The following is an 18,298-nucleotide window of genomic DNA, read 5'->3' as shown; positions in this document are numbered from 1 at the left end:
TTTCTTCCCATGCTTTTGAAAGAAGTAAAGCCAGTGTGTTCAGGTTTCAAGGGGTTAAATTAACCAATTTTGCCCCAGTGGTGTGCTCGTTGTATCTAAGCAGGATGGTTTTATTTTCGACGGTCCTTGAATGCAGCACGGAGGCAGAGCGGGATTGCGCGAGCGCCCTCCTCCTCCCTCCTCCTCGCGCCTCGCCGCGCGTGTGCCCGCCGGTGAGGGCGCGCGCACGGGAGGTGGCGGGGGGTTGTGCTCGCTCCTGCTCTCTCTGCTCTCTGACCCCAGTGGCAGCTCCGACTCACTGCACTCCGGCTCCCCCTCCGTCGGACCGAGGCTGCTCTCTCTCTCTCCCCCGTTGTCTGTCAGTGTCTCTCGCCCTGCTCTCCGGCTCTCTCCCCCTCGCTCTCTTGTCTGGTTTCTTTCCACAGGAGCCAGCCGAGGTCCCGCCGGGTCGAAGGTTCTGCCCTATCCGCCCAGACTGCCGCAACCCCCGGACGGCCGCGTTCGAACTACCCGCTCTCCTGCTGCTGCCGCATGGACCCGCGTCCCTCCGCCGCTGCTGCTGCCGCCGCCGCCGCCGCCGCGTAGAGGGCGACCCCGACCCGACACTCTTTCTCCGGCCAGATAAAAACGCACAAAAACCCCACACGACGAAGGTAGAGCAACCTTTCCGCTTTGCTTTGAGAACCGAGGAGGGAGGGAGGGAAGAGAGAGGGGGAGAAGGGGAGGGAAAAAAAAGAAATTCCTGACACAAAGCCGTCGGTTAAAAGGTGGCTTGTCATTTACGAGGACGAGCAAGAGGTTAGCGCGTCGGTGCCGTGACACTGACCACCTTTGGGTGTTTTTTATTATTCCAGGAGCAGAGTTCAGGATTGCACGGACCTCCTTTCTTTTTGTGTACATTTCTGCAAGCGGTTAAGAGCGAGAGGCGCATAGCACACATCGTGTACATGCATGGTATCAGAAAGGGTCAATTTATTCGCCTTTTACTCTCTCGGCTTCCCGGAGTGATTTCTCCTCGTGAAGTTAGCTATATGGTGTGTATCTGCTCTGTGTATCCAAAGACAGGCGGCTGACAATGTGTGTGTTTGTGTGCGTGTGTGTGCGTGCACCGCCGTTATAGAAAAGCAGCTCAGTGTGAAGCTACAGCCTGCATAATAAAAAAATCCACTGCCAGGGCAGGTTTAGCAGGCTAAGCTACAGTGCTAGTTGCTGCTACTGTAGCCACAAGGTAGAGACAGACAGGCGAGCAAGACACACACTCACACACACACACACACACACACACACACACACACACACACACACACTCACAGACACACACACACACACACACACACACACACACACTGAATGCACACGGCGAGGAGACCGTGAAGCATGCTGCACAAAAATCGGCCTGCATTTGCAAAAAAGAGCACATTTTCCGAAAAGCAGCAGCGGTAGTTCAGGTTTTAGTTTGCCTTTGGAGGAATGATTGTTGAGGTGAAGCGTGTTAAATACTGGGAAATTATATAATTTTTGATCTGCAAACTTGTTTCTTGTGCAAGATTCATTGGAGTTATAATTTCATTATTATAACTTTGCAATGTAAGTTCTTGCATTTTGTTATTTGCAGGAATTGAGTTTACCTACTTTTTTCTAGCTTGGCATACATTTTTTCTGACTTTAATACATAGCAATTATTACACGAAGTACCATTCAGCTGACCCAGAAAATATAAATCAATGCTTTTGTGAAAATAAGACACTTTTTTACTTTGAATTGGTAGGCTGTTTGCCTTAAGATATTCAACAACTGGAGGTCACAGCTTTTTTTCCTCTTCTTTTTTAACTCACCGCTGCATCACAGGATTTAACCATCAAATGAACTCTGGAGCTGCTGATTACCCTCCAAAAGAGATGTTAAATTGAGGGCTTTTTTTTCTTCTCCTACTGGTGGCTGCATCAGGAGGTCGGGTATAAAAAGCCTGTCAAGCCCACAGTGGCCACTTTACTATCAGTCAGGGAGGTCAGGCAGGAGGGAGGCTCAGGGGTGCAAGGAGACACACAGCGAAGCCGGTGAGTGAGCTCTTGAGATGCAAAAAAAAACACTTGTTTTGCAGAATTTTAGCTGCTTTTCCATGCAGACTTTATTTATTTATTTATTTTACCTTATTTAGTATTTATTGCATGGTTATATAAAGATGCCCGAGCAGTTCAGTTGGCAGATTAATTGTTGCTGGTTCATTTTAGAATTAAAGCACCAGGCCTGGAATAACAAGCAGAACTTTGTGTTATTTTTAGTGAGTTTTGTTGGTAATTTTCACTAATGTTTTGTGCATGCATTGTGAAGAATTTCTTATTTAATTGAAGGCTTTGCAACACATTCGATCACCAGCAGAGAATTTACGTGCAGCTTTTATTTTGCTTGGTTGAATATCAACGGGCTAATGCCTTAGAGGCCATGCCTGCAGTAATTTTTACATTTGAATATATTAGTTTGTATTAAAACCAGCTGGGTTATGAGCAGCAGAGCAGCAATTAAGAAATGTGCCTTCCAGATTGTAAACTGTCGCCTTAAGAGTCCAGTGTTTAGTTTTTGAAAGAATATTTATTCACTTTACGATAAGCCATGCTGATTTAAAAACAAAAAAGGAAGGTTGAATGAATCTGCTGATTATATTTAAGCTGCTTCACTGCATTTTTCTGATTAGGATTTTTTTATTTTAATGAAAAATAGTTTGAGCTCTTTCAGGAATTCCAAAATCAAATTGTGACCCAGCAAAAAAACAAAAGAAGAAATCATTTTTTATTTGTGCTCCCTATGATCAAACGTGAACACTGTAATTGCAGTGCAAAGTATTGATCACAATGTGCTTTGTGATTAAAAAAAGATAAGGACAAGATCGCCTCCCTATTTGAGTCATTTTAGCTCTTCAAGCCGCCTGTTTTTGTCTGTGCATTTTAATTTTTGAACAGTAAAAATGTGTATAAATCCACTAAAGAGGTTTTTACTTTCTTCTTACATAAAAAACCTTTAAACCAGTGTATTCAGGAGTGTGTGCATGCTGTGTGCTCTTTTCTACAGCAGCTGATGTGTGTGTGTCTCTTTGCTCCTGTCTGTGCAGACTGCAGTGTGTCGTGGTCGTGTCAGTCGGCCGGGTCGCTGCTGCTGCTCCTGCTGCCGCTGCTGCTGCTGGGAGACTTCCTGGGCTTCTTGAGCAGCTCTGAAGGATGACCGCTGCACGGCTCGCTGCTGAATCCCGGTGAACGAACGGCGTCTCATGTCCAAACGGCGGAAGGATGGCTCATGGCAAAGTGACCATCACGGTGGACGAGTACAGCTCCAACCCCACACAGGCCTTCACACACTACAACATCAACCAGAGCCGCTTCCAACCTCCACATGTCCACATGTAAGTCTCACACACGCTCACACACACGGTGGATCGCCTGACATTTAAACTAAAATCAGATTAAGAAATAATTATTACTAGCCAAAGTAAATTGAGACATCTTAAACAGAAAAATGTAAAACCTGCAACTTTTAATTATACACACATCCAGGTCTGTTTGATTATTTATTTTATTTCAGATTTGACATTTTGGTGGTTTAAGGCTAGTTTTGTTTGGAGTGTTAAACAGAGTTCATAATATGTAATAATGCAGACTCTGAGACAGACTTTTAGACATTTTGAATTGCAACAGGAAGCCAATCAGAAGCTTTTTTGAATCAGAGTCTTTGTTCATACTTTGATTTAATTGGCTCAAGCTCAGAGAATGTACGGTGGCCATCGAGGACAAACTTTGACAATAAGCAGATACCAAAAACTGCACAAACAGTTCTGTGTAACATTTGAAGAAAATAAATGTTGCTGTTTTGAAAAAGTTTGCAGTGAGTGTGGGAGGTGAACCACATAGATTTTAAAAACATTTACACACTTAAAACTGAAATGCTTTTCGTGGTTCACACAGATTTGAGTAAAAGCTTCTCTGACTCAGACGTTTTTCCTTCCTGTCGTGCATCGCGGACGGCTCGCCACTGTTCCCTGTGAGACTGTTATCATTTGTGCCATGTTGTCATTGCGGTGCATGAACGCTTTGTCCGCATTAGGGCGCTCTTTTTATTTATTTATCAGACCAGTTACTTAGCGTGGCTCTTGTCTGATGCGGTTACGCTCTGCCTCTCATTAGTGGGTCAGAGTGCTGTGACCCGTCAGCCCCTCGCCACGCACACACTCATCACAGCGTTGTGTGTTTTATCTGTGGACAGATATTCACAAACGGCTGCATGTTGGCATGCTTTGTGCCTTCTTCCAGTTACAGCAGTATTGAGCTTTTCTAAAAGATTTGTGAGTGATTGTTGGTTACATGCACGGTGTGCTTGAGATATTTTCATTCGCTGAGAGCGTTGTGTGAACAGTTGAGCCACAGCAGGGACAGGAAGCGATTGAAGAAGAGCACCACAGTGCTGTCTGTCTGCTGTGGATTTGTTTGTTGCTTCATTTTATTTTGCTCTTTGATTGAACTTTGTTCTTTGTTGGGTAATTGTGGTTTGATTTGGCTGTTTTAGATTATTCTTTGGAGAAAAGCAGACACACATTTCTTCTGCCTTTTACAGTTTCTCTTTGGCTTTTTCTGTATTACAACTTTATGTTTTCTCAATGATGGAATTCCAACTTCAATACGATATCTTGAAAAAAAAATATCAATATCGAGTATTTATTTTCAATGCCAAGGGGAAAAATGGACCGGTTAAAAAAATATGGATTTCTGATCACCACAGGTTTTTAACTGCGGAGATCCTTAAACACTTTTTCAGAAAACAGCAACAGTTTGTAAATTTTTGCCCCCAAGTTGAGCTCCTGCATCTCTTGTTACATAATTATGGCAATCTCTGATCAGTCTGAAATTAAAAATAAAAATGATGCAGCATCTTCAGCATTCCCACAGTCATTAAAGCCTGGAAAAGTCATGGAGTTAGTAAAGTTTTGTTTAAGTATTCTTCCATGTATAACCTTTCACATAATTTAAGGAAATTGCAAATTTATCTTCTGTAGCTGTTGACGTAACATAGCTCTGATATGTGTTGATGTGTGACGTTACATTTACTGGCATGTACGTTTCTCCTTTTTTGCTTGCTGAGATTATTTTGAGCAGAGTTTTAATCTGATATGTTTGACAAACGGCAGGCAAGTGGGGCAAGAAAAAAATATTTGTTATCGTGAGTCCTAGGAAAGTCGTGGAAAAGTTTGTCCAGGAAGATGTATGGGAGCCCCGAAGTGGAGAGAGACACGGTACAACACTGTACAATCCTTTCACGCAGTCAGTCTTTTGTCCTGGAGCGCGGTCAGGTTGCACGTGTACTCAGATCATCGTGTTTTTTGTTTTTGAGATGGAAGTGAAGCAGCATCGCGTTTTGAGCCAGTGGCGGCCGGCAGGGTTGACACTCAGAACAGGAGTTTATGTTACATGTCGTGCGAGACACTGTGCTCGTGCAGATATATAAACATCATAAAAGAGACATTTTTAGACAGACAGATAAGAGCGAGAGGAGGATTTGGGCTGCAGTGAATGATCTGTGCAGACTGAAGAGCTGAAAACTGAACCAGCCGCTCTCTCTTACTTTGGGGAGCAACAACATCTGGCAAACAAGTTGGTTTTTTTTTTGTTTACCTCAAACATGCAGATTCCCACAGTTCTGTCTGCATAATCATGTTCATGTAAACAGGATTATTTTGGGGAGATGGTCATATTATGGAGTCGTGTAAACAGCTGAATGGAGACTCTTACCTTCCTCCTGGTGTTGGCAGCATTCGCCTGATTGTGCCACTGTGTTGTTTTGGGATTCCTCAGCTGTGAGCAGGGCTGCCAGCACAGCGAGCGTCGGTGCCTCGAGTGTGGAGACGAGGTCACCTCGCAGTTTGTGTTACGTCAGTCCATTTTTAATGGTTGACAAAGACGGCGATAAATCAGGCCAAATGCTTCAATATGAATCAAGGTTAAAACATGCCAGACAGCACAGGATTCACCAGAGCGAAATCTAGGTTGATGTTTAAGGAGGCTGCTTCAATTTCTCCTTTTTTTTTTGACAAGGCAAACAAATGGTGCAAACAGTATTTTCTGACTGTAAAAGACGACAGACTTACCTCTGCAAGGTTTTATTTTTGCTGAAATTTTGCAGCTTATTTTTGGATTTATTACTATTTTATGCTTCTGTGATTGACAGATTTTGTGTTCAGATTCCTGGAAAGTCTTGGTATGGTTCATCTCAGCCTTTTATTCTGCAGTGCTGCACCAGTTGACCTTAAGCGTAGCGTAGAAGGCTGAAAAGCAAGAGAACAACCTAACATTAAACTTCTATGTTGGTTAACAGAGAAACAAGCAAAGTGGGAAAAGAAATCTCTGCCTGATGTTGAAGAGGAAAATCCTGAAAACGCTTACGTTCCTAAAGTGGAACATCATCTAAAGCACATCAATATAAAGCACATTTCATACCTAAAGGCAAGCCAAAGTGCTTTACAAATTACATGGGTTGCACAATTAATCGAAACATTATCAAAATCGCAATAGGGCCAAGCGCATTATACAAATCTCAGGAGCTGAATTTTTTTGAAGATGGAAAAACTTTTCCCAACATATAGCTGTAAATTAAGCACTGTGGTGCCACAAAGATGTATTTCAGATGTAAGGGGACATGCTTGTTTGTTGCAGACAAAAATTACATCCTTATCTTTTTTTAAGGGAATATGAAAAAATTATTGTTAACACTAAAACCTCAACTCACATTGCAATCATAATATCTGCCAAAGTTATTGCAATACGATGCGTTTTGTATATCATGCAGCCCTACTTAGTTTTATTCCAGCTGGCAACAAAAAAGATCAGATTGTGAATGATATTGTAAAATAAGTAGCTGTTGATTATTTTTTATTCAGTAAAAAGGATGTTTTAACAGTCAGCAGAAGTGAAAACAAGATCTTTGAGCTTCTGTTGCTCTGACAAACACAGCAATGAAAAATGAAACAGTGACACTGTGTTTGACTGCAGAAATGCTGTTAAAATTCCTGAAACTTGGAACAAATATGTATTTCTAAATAACCAGTTTTATGTGTATTTTTACCCATATTGTGCTGTCCTGCTTTTTCTCCATTTTTGCCGTGGTAGTTTTTGGAGGTGAAGCCGCTGTAGGAAGGGGATGTGTTGAAGCCGTGGGGCCTCTCAGCAGATATGTGTTTGGATAAATACATTAGGCTGTTTCCTGGCTTCCACAGAGCCTGCAGTGTTTTACCCTGCCATTCTTAAACTCAGACTGGGAACCCTGGACACACACACACACACACACACACACACACACACACACACACACACACACACACACACACACACACACGCACACATCTTTAAGCCCATCCCCCCTCTATGTTTAAGTGCTTATAGAATACGCGCTCTGTTCTGGGAAAGTAAAGGCTTGTTTAGATTTGAGAGATAATGATCCGACTTTCTTGGGGGGTTCTCGCTCGCTGCATCCACACTATTTGGACATAAATAAAGTCGTTGCTTCTCTGACAGCAAAGAGAGAGCAAGAGTAAAAAAAATCCAAGTGAGGGGGTTGCCATTTGAAATACAATCCCTGCTCTAATGTTTTTGCCCCCCTAGACAGAATATTTAGATTTCTGTGATGGAGTACAGCAGCGCCTTTTGTCTGGTGTGGAAGGTATCGCTCTCTGAGCTTCGTATGAAAACATGCACGCACGCACAAACACACACAGGCAAACACACATTGGCAGTTACAGACTAATGCTCAGGAACGTGACCCTGAAGTCAAAGTGGGCTTTCTTCGGCGCATGGGACGTCTCTGTCTGTCTGTAAGTGAGCGACAGACTCAGTCCGGTCCTGTTTGTATCTAGTTTATTTTTCTGCGCCGTCTGTGTTTTCTTTTTTTTTTCTTTTTTTCTTCCCTCGGCCCCCTCATCGTCGTCTCGTGAAATGAAATGCTCAGCAACTTGGAACATATGCTTCGAGTTGGGACACTAATGGCTTCAAATCCAATTTGAGCAGGATCTGGGCCAGACTGCGGGAAGGCCTGACACACAGACGCAGACAGACAAACTGACAGAGTTGAAACTAAAAGGACTCAAGACTGGAGATCTGGGGATTTTTTTTTTTGTGACCCGTTAAATAGTATAAAATTGTCTTCAATTTAAGGATTCATAAAATGCCTCAAATCCTGTCATTGAACTCAACAGTTTTGATATTCACAGTTGAACTTAATTGCTCTTAACATTTAATTTCCTGAGGCTGTACTTTCAAAGCTTTAGAAAATCAGCTGTAATGTTTTCAAAGAATTTCCTGTCAGTGGTGGTGGGTGATATGGCTTTAAAATAATATCACAATATTTCATGGTATTTTTGCGCTAATTATATTATTGATGACATTACAAAATACAGAAAAAAATGTATTATTAATTTCAAGAACATACAACTGCAACAAAATAAATTCATGTTCTTGATTGTTTTTGGTTTTTTTGTTTAATTTAGTTAACTCTACTATTTTAAGCGTCTCTCAGTCTCTTGAAAGGGGCTACATAAATCCACATTACTGCACAGTCAAACAAAAGTTCTAAGTTTGTCGTAAAGCTTCGTGTCGCCGATTCTTGGTGGGCATGACAAGAGGAGCCAACTGATGCCACACCACTGAAGTCGCCTCCCTTTTTTGAATTAACTCCTCTATCGTGGAGCCGGTAGCAATTTCGCATTCTGCTTGCTTTTGCTGTGTGTTATGATATGACGCTATTATCTTGGTAGCATTTTATTTTATATCATAATAAAAACTATACTGGTAATATCATGAATGATATGATGTAGCAGACCCCACCAATTACAGTGAAATCCTAGTTGGGACTCAACCGATGGTTATTTTTAGTCATCAGTGTCTCTGTTGATTGTTTTTTTTTTTTTTTTTCAATTAATGCATAAAAAATCACGAAAGTGCCCATCACAAATCAAGTTTTAATATAGTCTGTTTTGTCCTGCCATCAGTTTGAAACTCAAAGATATTCAACATACGTCGATAAAAACAGAGAAAAGCAACACTTTACTGCATATTTGCTTGATAAATTGTGATTAATTATCAAAATTGTCTGCAGTTTATGCTTGTTTACAGCACAAATCTTTGTAAATATAAAAACTTCATTATTTTAACCAATCAAAAATAAAAATAAGCAAGTACGTGCTCATAGCAATAGAGCTGCAATGATTATTTGACTCATCGGTTAGTTGTCTATTATTAAATTAATCCCCAACTAATTTGATAATTTATTAATTGGTTTGAGTAACTTTTGTAAGGAAAAAAAGTCTGATTTTTTTGAGTCCAGCTTCTTAAATATAATTTTTTGTTTCTGATTTCTTTACTCCTCAGTGGCAGTAAACTAAATATCTTGGGGTTTTTGGACAAAACAAGACAAAAGGATGTTACCTTGTAAATACCGACTGACATTTTATCAACCAAACAACAAATCGAGAAATCAAGAAAATAATCAACAAATGAATCCACCATAAAAGTTATTATTATTTGCAGCCTTGTGTAGAGTTGAGGGAGCAAAGTAATCCAATCCTAAAAAACATGAAGTTACTCATGTGCACCACATTAGATTGTGCACGGCCCATGTTGTTTGTGGTTTATCTTGATCGCAGATGTGCTGGCATGTCTCGCTCGATGACTTAACTGCATTACGCCATTAACGCCTTTCAAGTGTTAATTTATTTAATTCCCACCGGACCCGCGCACCAGACAAGCCAACACAACTGTGTCAGTGGAGAAATCCGACTTCCCCGGTGCTGCCAGGGTCAGTGATGGGAGGTTTATTCTGATGCAACAACAGTGTTTATCTTCTCTCTCCATCAGGAGGGAGTGGACTGTTATATTTCTGTAAATATGTATAAACCAGGATCTTTTCTTCTTTTTTTGATACAATCAATAAACCCTGCTAATGTTTGTGATTATGTTTTTATGTGTGGCTTCAGAAACACAATGTCAAGAAATGTCCTGGAATTTGTGACAGTGCCTAACAGAGAGCGACCGGGTCCGCCAAGTCGCACCAAGTTCTTCTAAGTAGCACTTGTATATTGGGACTCTGTTGAGTTAGGAGCTTTCAGAGCATTTTATACACGCTGGAGAATATGGACCATAGTGATTTTTTTCTTCTTCTCTTTTTAGTTTTACGGTGTGCATGGTTTTGCCACCAGCTTTGTTTTTGTAATTCAGGTTTGAAATCGGTCTTAAATTTAATTTCTCTATTGGGTTTCTACAAAACTCTGTTTTCAGCAAAATGCGCCATTATTTTGTTGTAATTTAAAACAATTGCACAAGAACTTTGCCTCAATTAAATATAATACAAAATAATACAATTAAATACAAAATCATGATTTATATCTGATCAAATGAGTGAACAACATTAAGAATCTTTTATTTCTTGACCGTTTCTGATACTCTGTACTACAAACACATTTTGGTTGTTTGATATAAGATGTTTGGACAGTATTCTGAAAAGGGTAATTTACACATTTATGGTTGGACGATTGGACGAAAATATTGGCTATTGGCGATAAGCTGAGTACATCAACGGTTATTGGCATTTGTGACATTTTGTGAATTTAATGATCTACCTCCAAAGAACGACTGAGAGCAGCTGCTTAGTGGGCAACAGCCGAGAAAAGACAGCAGGAGAAACAGTGTGCAGCATATTTTCACATCTGACTCAATGGATTAAGGGTTTGTTTCGACCAAACCAGAGTTGGTGATTTTTGGATAGTTTAAAGACAAACTGAGGTGTCTTTCGAGTTTGAATGAAGTGTGTTTTACAGTTTTAACAAGGCAGTTAAGCTTATCTCCGCTTGGTGAAAGAGAGAAAGTTGAATTCAGATGGTATACAGTTCTGTTTCTCTGTTCAATAAGGAATGGAAGTAAGAATATTTTCTTTCTTGACTTTTTGTGAGTTTATTTTGTTTAATCATTAGACTTAAAAAAGCTAAGAGAGCTTGTGGAGCGTAGTGATCTTGACGCTCGTCTCCCAGCTGAAACTTCAGGACGGGAATGGGGGTTGACGCCACAAACACACACACACACACACACACACCTGCGCAAATATATCAGTAATCACCAGTTGTTTGGTTGGAAATTTTTTGACATATCGCCCAACCCTGGTCTGATTTAAGGTTCTATATCAAGGAGGGATTTGCTGCATTAACTTAACATCTGTCATCACATGGATTACATTTTTATGCACAATTTAAATATTTTAAGAAAGACAAATTGGTGGCTTTTGGTTCTGAAAACACAAATGTTGTGAAGTAAAGAGCCATTTCCTCTGCCTACTCAGTTCTACATTCGAAAACCTTCAGATTTGTAGTCAGTTTAACAGGTTTTTCACCACTGAGGGTAAATGCTGGTTATGTTGCATGAAGTAGAAGTGCTGTTGCTGTGGTTACCTTATTTAGAACTGGGTTGATTGAACCAAAGTAGACATATAGAAGCCAATCAGAGTAATTTCGGTGGCACAGAAGCATCACTTGTTAACACAGAGATGCTGCATCCTCGTTTCTTTTCTTAGGCAGTTATTTACTCTGTATAAAACATCAGTCACTCAAGACACCTGAGCTCAATACATTAATTTTAATGCTGGGAAATGGAAATTCTTTAAACCTCCCCTCGCAAACGTGGGAAAAAAATATTCCACATTTAACAAACTCCTTCCCCTCCAGATGCCTTGTTAATTATTCCTGCCCTCTGAATAATTGAGAAGCTCGTAAGTATGAATCATTTAATGACGCCGCCGCCGCCTGCATCCATACACGTGGATATTTTGACGCGAGCTGGTGAGGAAACGGCACCAGAAGAACACGGCCTTCACACATTCATTTTAACACCGTCCTGGTTTTTATTAATGAACTCCTTGAGATTTTTTTATGTGCCGTATTTCCTGTTCGTAATATAATGGAAGAGTGCTGTAAACGCGGTCGAGGAAAGTGTTTGGAATTATGTTTTTTTTATGGGATGTGTTTCTGCACAGTGAGAGGAGCAGCCCTACTTTCACAGCTGATGCAGTTATGTGTGTGCACAATAAAAAATCAACAGTTTTTTTCACAGTCGCCATTAATGAGTTTGTATATTGGAAGCTGGTTGAGGTGCTGCGATGATAATTAAACAGGACATTTCCATCTCTGTGTTGGGGATTGTGGCTTTAGTGCTCATGTGACACAACACAAAATAGACCGTTCAAAAAGGGACCCTGTGTCTTGTGTCTTGTTGTGGATGAACAAGTTAGACCTTGTTTACTTCAGCAGTCGAAAATGCTTTGAAGATGAAAATACTTTGATAGTTTGCAATTTAACGGGGGGGAATTTTGTAACGTTCAAACACAAATGTTGACTTTCTTTCAGTCTCTCCTCCAGCATTGATAGATCTTTGATAGAAACTAGAAAAGTGCACTCAGTAGAGCGCAGATCTCGACAAGGCAACCACTCATGGCCGCTATAGAAAAGTCTTGTAGTTTCAGCAGACATGGCACAGAGCATTTCAGAAGCATCCCAGGAGCAAATACACACCTTGTCCATTTTTCACATGGCCGCGGCACAGAGTGATTTCCTGCTAGCAGGCACTGTATGCAGTAGGCTTTAGTTACGGAGATGAAATGCATTTTTAATAACTAAAACACAGTCAGAAATCTTTGATCCACATCGTTTGTACCTGGACTTTGAATGGTATTAACTTTGTCTGTGGGCTACAGCACAACGAAGGACAAAAAAAAAACGATAAACACCATTAAAACAGACTGTAAAAGAAAATGTTTAACTACATAGCTTGTTTACTTTCTTAGTTTAAGTAAACATATCAAGGAAAAATGAATAAATTAACAATATCTACAGATGAAACACTGCTTCTTACACGCTCCTGGTGTGGTGTGATGGCTTGTGGCAGATGGACCAAAATCTGGTCGCAACTGCACACGGTGAAATTGTCCCTCCCCCTTACAGTTGAAGATGGCTGTTAGGATAAAAACAAACGGGGACCAATTCATCTGGTATCATGCCTAACTTAAGTGGATCATTACATTAATCTGCAGATGCTTCGGTTCAAAATAAGACCAATTTTTTGGTTATGTTAGTTTTTAGCCACAACAAAGAACAAAATGTGGCCTGCAAAAGATGGTCGGGCTTTTCATTTTCAGCTGCGCCGGTTTCCGGAAAACTTGTGGCCTCAACAAAGAGAAATGAGGAGTCAACAGTAAATGACGGTATAAAACAGTCAGCAAACCAGGTTTTTCAACAATTGTTAGTCACCATACATTTACAAAAAAATTTTAGACTGACTAATCTAGCATTTTGCAAGATTAGCTGCACACAGACAGATACATTAGCTCTGAAGCATGCGCACACACAAACACAACCACATTCATGATCCCCTCCAGGCTTACGCCTTGTGGAGATAATAAACAAAGACAAACTAAATGTTCCTCCTTTTCAAGTGGATCAGTGTTTGCTTCTTGTTTTGTTGTCTGACTTTTGAGGTTGGAGCAGTCGTTTCCATTTTTTTCCGTCTTATGTTTTCATTTTGCTAAATATGGTTTGGAACAACTATAAATAACTTATTTGTCTCAATTTTAGAGAAACATAACAATTGAGCCTAAACATTTGTTTTTACTTTTTGTTTGCTGTGTTTTGTAAAAGTCAGAAGGTTTTCACTGGTACAGCTTTACTATAATTGTTACAGTACAGTTATTTTTATTAGCATGTGATGCTGCTACAACCTGAAGGAAATCTCCATCCAGGATCTGTTTGTGGTCGTCTGGTTTTTAAACAAAAAAAAAACAGACACAAAAAAGTGTCTCCAGATGGCAGATGATGATTCACTTTTTGGAGCTAAAACATGTTCAGGATTTAGTTCTCTAAACTTTTGACTGATGTGTGTTTTTCTGTGTTGGTTTTTGCTCTGATTTTCCACAGATACTTTGTGGGAGGTTTGTTTGGGTCACGTGGTTCTGATTGGTCATTTGTGATGGAAACACTTGTTCTTCTCGCTGGTTCCAGACCTTTAAATCTCTCCCAGATTTTTTTCATTGATTCAGAATCAACCAAGACAGTCAGCTTTTTAGGCCGGATTCAGACAATGTGTTCCTTCTGCTGCAGAGCCAGAATCCGCTCCATGGATGGGGATGTGATTTAAAATAATATAGCGATATTTTTAGGCTATATCGTGATACACAGTATATATCTTGATATTTTGAAATACAAAATTATTAAATGAACCACAGTTAATATAAAGTTAAATACGGTAGCTACTGCTATATAATTAAGTTAAATAAACTACTTTTACAACAAAATTTAAATAAAATACTGTTATAATAAGGTTAAGTAACATTCTGTGATATTAAAGTGAAATAAAGTATTGTTATAATTAAATATATCAAAGTGGAGCCCATGGTGCATAATGTTTAGGGACCCGGCTTGTCTCGGGCCCCAAGTGTTGAGTTTTTGCTTTGAACTTGAAGCTTCTGCTAAAAGATGAATGAGTATTAGCAGACAGTTCAGCTGTTACAGTGGTGCTTTTAACTGTGAGTATTTATTCACTGTGAGCAATTACCAAAGTAACAGCTCTTCGATTCATATATTGAAATATTTGCAAGTTGCAGTGGTGCTCCGTGGTTGCAAAATGTAACCAAATGTTGCTATCGGAGGTTTGCATAAACAAAAACACACGCCTCACCTGCTCAGACTATGGCCACTGGCTCTTATAAGTCAGACTGTTACTGCGGCGCCTATAATTGTCATGATGTATTCACTGGAAACTGGAAACAAACCAACAGCTCTCCAGTTCATATATTGATAGTATCTGTAAGTCGCAGTGGTGCTCCATGGTTGCGAAATGTGACTAAATAGTTACAGTCTGGAGCTCTGCAAAAGCCCTGCTTCTTTTGTGTGTGTGTCTGTTTTTGAGAGACAGAGAGCTGGAGGAGTAAGTGGAAAAAACCTAAATGCAAAAGCAAGTCGCATTTCGGTGGCTTAAAAAACAACATGACAATTTATACTCAATGTTTACAATATCAACATTTTATATAAGGCATGCTGAACAAGCCACAATACATCTGGTATATTCAATATATCCCCAACTCCTATATGTGACAGATGAGAGACACAGGATGTTAGAGGACAGTTTACCGAAATGATAACTCTTACACCAATATGTTTCCTTGATCTACATGACAAACAGTTAACAGTTAACCAAGCAATCGCTATGGTGTGGACTGAAATTGAAGTTGGCACTGATGCGTCATACCTCACTGAGAAGAAAATCACCCCTTCCCCCTAAAGTGAACACAATGTCAGGCTAAATAATAAAGTAAAAACCAAATTCAGTCTGATTATGAGGCTATTGGTGTACCGCAAAAGAACATTTCTGGAAGTGAAAAGGCCTCTCTGGCTCAAACATCTATGATTAGAAATCAAAGGTGAAAGTTTCCCTGTGCAGCCTCATGTTTACATCTCACCTTGCCATCCGCTGTTCTGTTTCCTCCCAAACGGTTTTTGGAGGAGCAGCAGTCGGGCTTGAGGTCTCCTGAGAACAAAAAGCCAGTCCCATTTTGCGGCCTTTTGTTTCTGTCAGCCTGCCACTACTCGCCGCCAGGAGTGGAGGGGCTTTTGTAACTGGAGAACCCTTGATTAAGTTCCCTCTCCACCCCTGACCTGCTGCTGGAGCCCGGCGGGACGGTGCTGCTGGTGCAGTTGATGGTGGTGGTTAGGGGGGGTTAAGTGACAGTTGACATAGGACAGGTCTGCTGTTTTTGAGATTTGAAGCCCTTTTGATGTCTCTGAGATTTTGGCCTCGTAGTCCCCGGAGCCTGGCATCACAGGGCACGATCTCCTGATGATGTCACTTCCCTCTTGACATGAAATGGAGGCAAAAGTTGCCCGAGCCTGCAACTTCTCAGTGTGACAAGTCCTCTATTTATGCGGTTTAGAGTGTGTTTAGTTTGCCTTTACCAGTAATCAGTGTTTTCTTTATAATACACGGGACTCGGTTCACTTCATGGAAGCTTGAACACTCTTTTTCCTTTTCTATAAGATAATTAGAAATTGGCGAATGCATCCTGCTTTTAGAAAGTCATTAAAGTTAAACCCCCGAGTTAATACCTATAATGCCCAGCGGGTTAGATTTTTCCCATCAGTCCTGCTCAACGCCTAATGGTGGGAGGACTCGTGCACGCAGCTCAGGTAGAAAAGTGTTGCAGTGTGCAGTTTGTTTTCAGATTATATTACATTGGAGATCACATTTATTTTTGACTCGAGGCATTCCTCTTGCCTGAACAAAGAGTTAATTTGCGAAATTCGAAACTCTGAAAAAAAACTCAACTCAAAAAATGTATTGGTGGACTCACATTGCTACTAGCTAATGATGTGCCCTTAATGCACTTTGGTAATTTAGTTACAAGAATTGTAAATTAGCAATAGATATACACTGTCTGTGCAAAGTGTCATACCCTGTACTGAAACTATGTTAAAATCCATTGTCCCTATCAAATAAAAAAAATTCAATTTAATTAATCTAGAGATAATATGCAGGTTGAACAGATCGGTTGAAGAGAAGATAGAATTTAAGGCGTTCATGAGTTACAAAGAGTTACATAAACCATTTGAATGCCATCTCACAAAACAGAGATCGGAAAGTGCTGATCTTTGCTGACACAGCGCCGTAAAGTGAAGCTGGCATGTTTTTTAAAAAAAAAGCTGTACTCTCTGCTGTGAGCCGTGTTGTCTGTTCAAACTACTCCACTAGTTTATTTTCCCAGCAATCTGCTGGTTGGTGTTCGGCCCCGGGGCCCACGTCGTGCCCATCTCCTCAGCCTTCCTCCCATCAGCCCTGCAGCTAGGCGGACTGTCAGCAGCACAATTAAGAGCTGTGCTGTAATGAAAGGGGCATTAGCAGAAGCAATTTATTTCCCAGCGCAGTGCCGGAAGGTTTCTCCGGTGCTGATATTCAAACGCTGGCTTTGTGTGCCATACTTGGCCATTATGGGAGGAATGAGGAGGACGCACCCTGCCTGAACAAATGGAGTAAAGGAGGAGAGAGGAGGGGGGGCATTAAGGTCATTATTCACCGTTCTTTAAAATCAATTCTCATTTGAATATTTTTTACAGTGCACTTGTGCTAATTTTTTACCTCCTCTCTCGTGAATTTCCATCATTGTACATTGACGTTCTGCTTGTGCTTTTACCCGTATTTCCTGTGTTTTTCTTGTTCGCTTGTTTCTGTCTCCCACCTTTGCCTCTTTCTCCGCTCCCTTGAGCACCGCCCACCCCCCACCCACCACTGCCACCACCTCCACCACCCCCTCTCTGTTATTCCTGTGTTCATTTTGTTCCTCTGAAGTTTATTGAATTAGCGCAGACAGCTGAAATGCAGAAGATAAGAGAGGCGCTCTCTCTGCTCCTCTCAGAGAAATGGTATTGCACCGTGGATGAGTGAGCGGTGTGTGTGTGTGCGTGTGTGAGTGTGTATATATCTACAGGAGGGGGAGGGGAACTGATGCAGAGGTTATAGAGGGAGGAAATAGGAAGCATTGTTTTTTGATGTTTCTCCTGAAAGAGCGATAAAGACAGCGTGAGCACAGTGGAAGAACAGTGACTATTTGGTCTCCAGATCAGCTGTGATTATATTTTTAAATTTACTATGTAGCATAGTGGACAAATGTTCCCTGACAGTCTTTGTTGTGAAGTTTGACGAGGAGGTGACGAAGAACAGATGTCAATTTACAGTCTGCTGTGATTTAAGTGCTGATCATTTGTTCTGTGTATTGTCTAGAAATAGTCTTCTTTCTGTCACCCTGCGAGGTTCAATACGTCAGATTGCAATAAAACACACTTAAGCATTATAATATGTGGCATTGAGTGTTAAGCAGGTGAAAATGACAAATGGTTATTTCAGTTTTACATCAAAGTTCAATTAGTTTTACTCCCTGAAAATCATTAGGCGCTGAAACAAATTATTTTTTCGTTATGGAGTCATCTGTCATGTCAGAAAAAGTGAAACATAAATAAATAAAACAAAGAAAATCTAGCAAGTGAATGAATGACTAAAAAAGTTCATTGATTGTTGTTAAATGTTGTGTTAATAATTTATTATTTTACATATCATTTCAAACATTAAACACTTATTTTAATGGTAACACCAAAAGCAGATTTCCTGATAATTTTTAATATAGAAGTTAAACTCAGGAAGCAAGTTGTCATTAAAATTCGTTTTGCTCATGATTTTAATTTTCATGA

The 18,298-nt window shown here is 40.4% G+C and overlaps 1 protein-coding gene across 4 annotated transcripts in view; it reads left to right on the top strand.

Annotated features, from left to right (window-relative positions):
- Positions 1-238: 238 nt before the first annotated feature.
- mpped2a (metallophosphoesterase domain containing 2a) overlaps positions 239-18,298 on the top strand; it is an 83,086-nt gene continuing 65,026 nt past the window's right edge. The window contains exons 1-3 of one of the 4 annotated variants that reach the window (XM_088071470.1): positions 785-1,034; positions 1,849-2,057; positions 3,107-3,394. In XM_088071470.1, coding sequence (XP_087927596.1) covers positions 3,282-3,394 — 113 coding nt within the window. In that variant the 5' untranslated portion in view covers positions 785-1,034; positions 1,849-2,057; positions 3,107-3,281. Of the gene's footprint in view, positions 654-784; positions 1,035-1,075; positions 2,058-3,106; positions 3,395-18,298 lie in introns of those variants that run through there. The other 3 variants (XM_042490869.2, XM_088071534.1, XM_042490875.2) reach the window with 3 other exon arrangements.

Source organism: Plectropomus leopardus, chromosome 1 (genome assembly GCF_026936395.1).
Source record: "Plectropomus leopardus strain MGB_pleo_1.0 chromosome 1, ASM2693639v1, whole genome shotgun sequence".
Classification (NCBI taxonomy): Eukaryota; Metazoa; Chordata; class Actinopteri; order Perciformes; family Serranidae; genus Plectropomus; species Plectropomus leopardus.
Note: the sequence above shows the minus strand (reverse complement) of the source record. Positions and strands in the feature narration are given on the sequence as shown.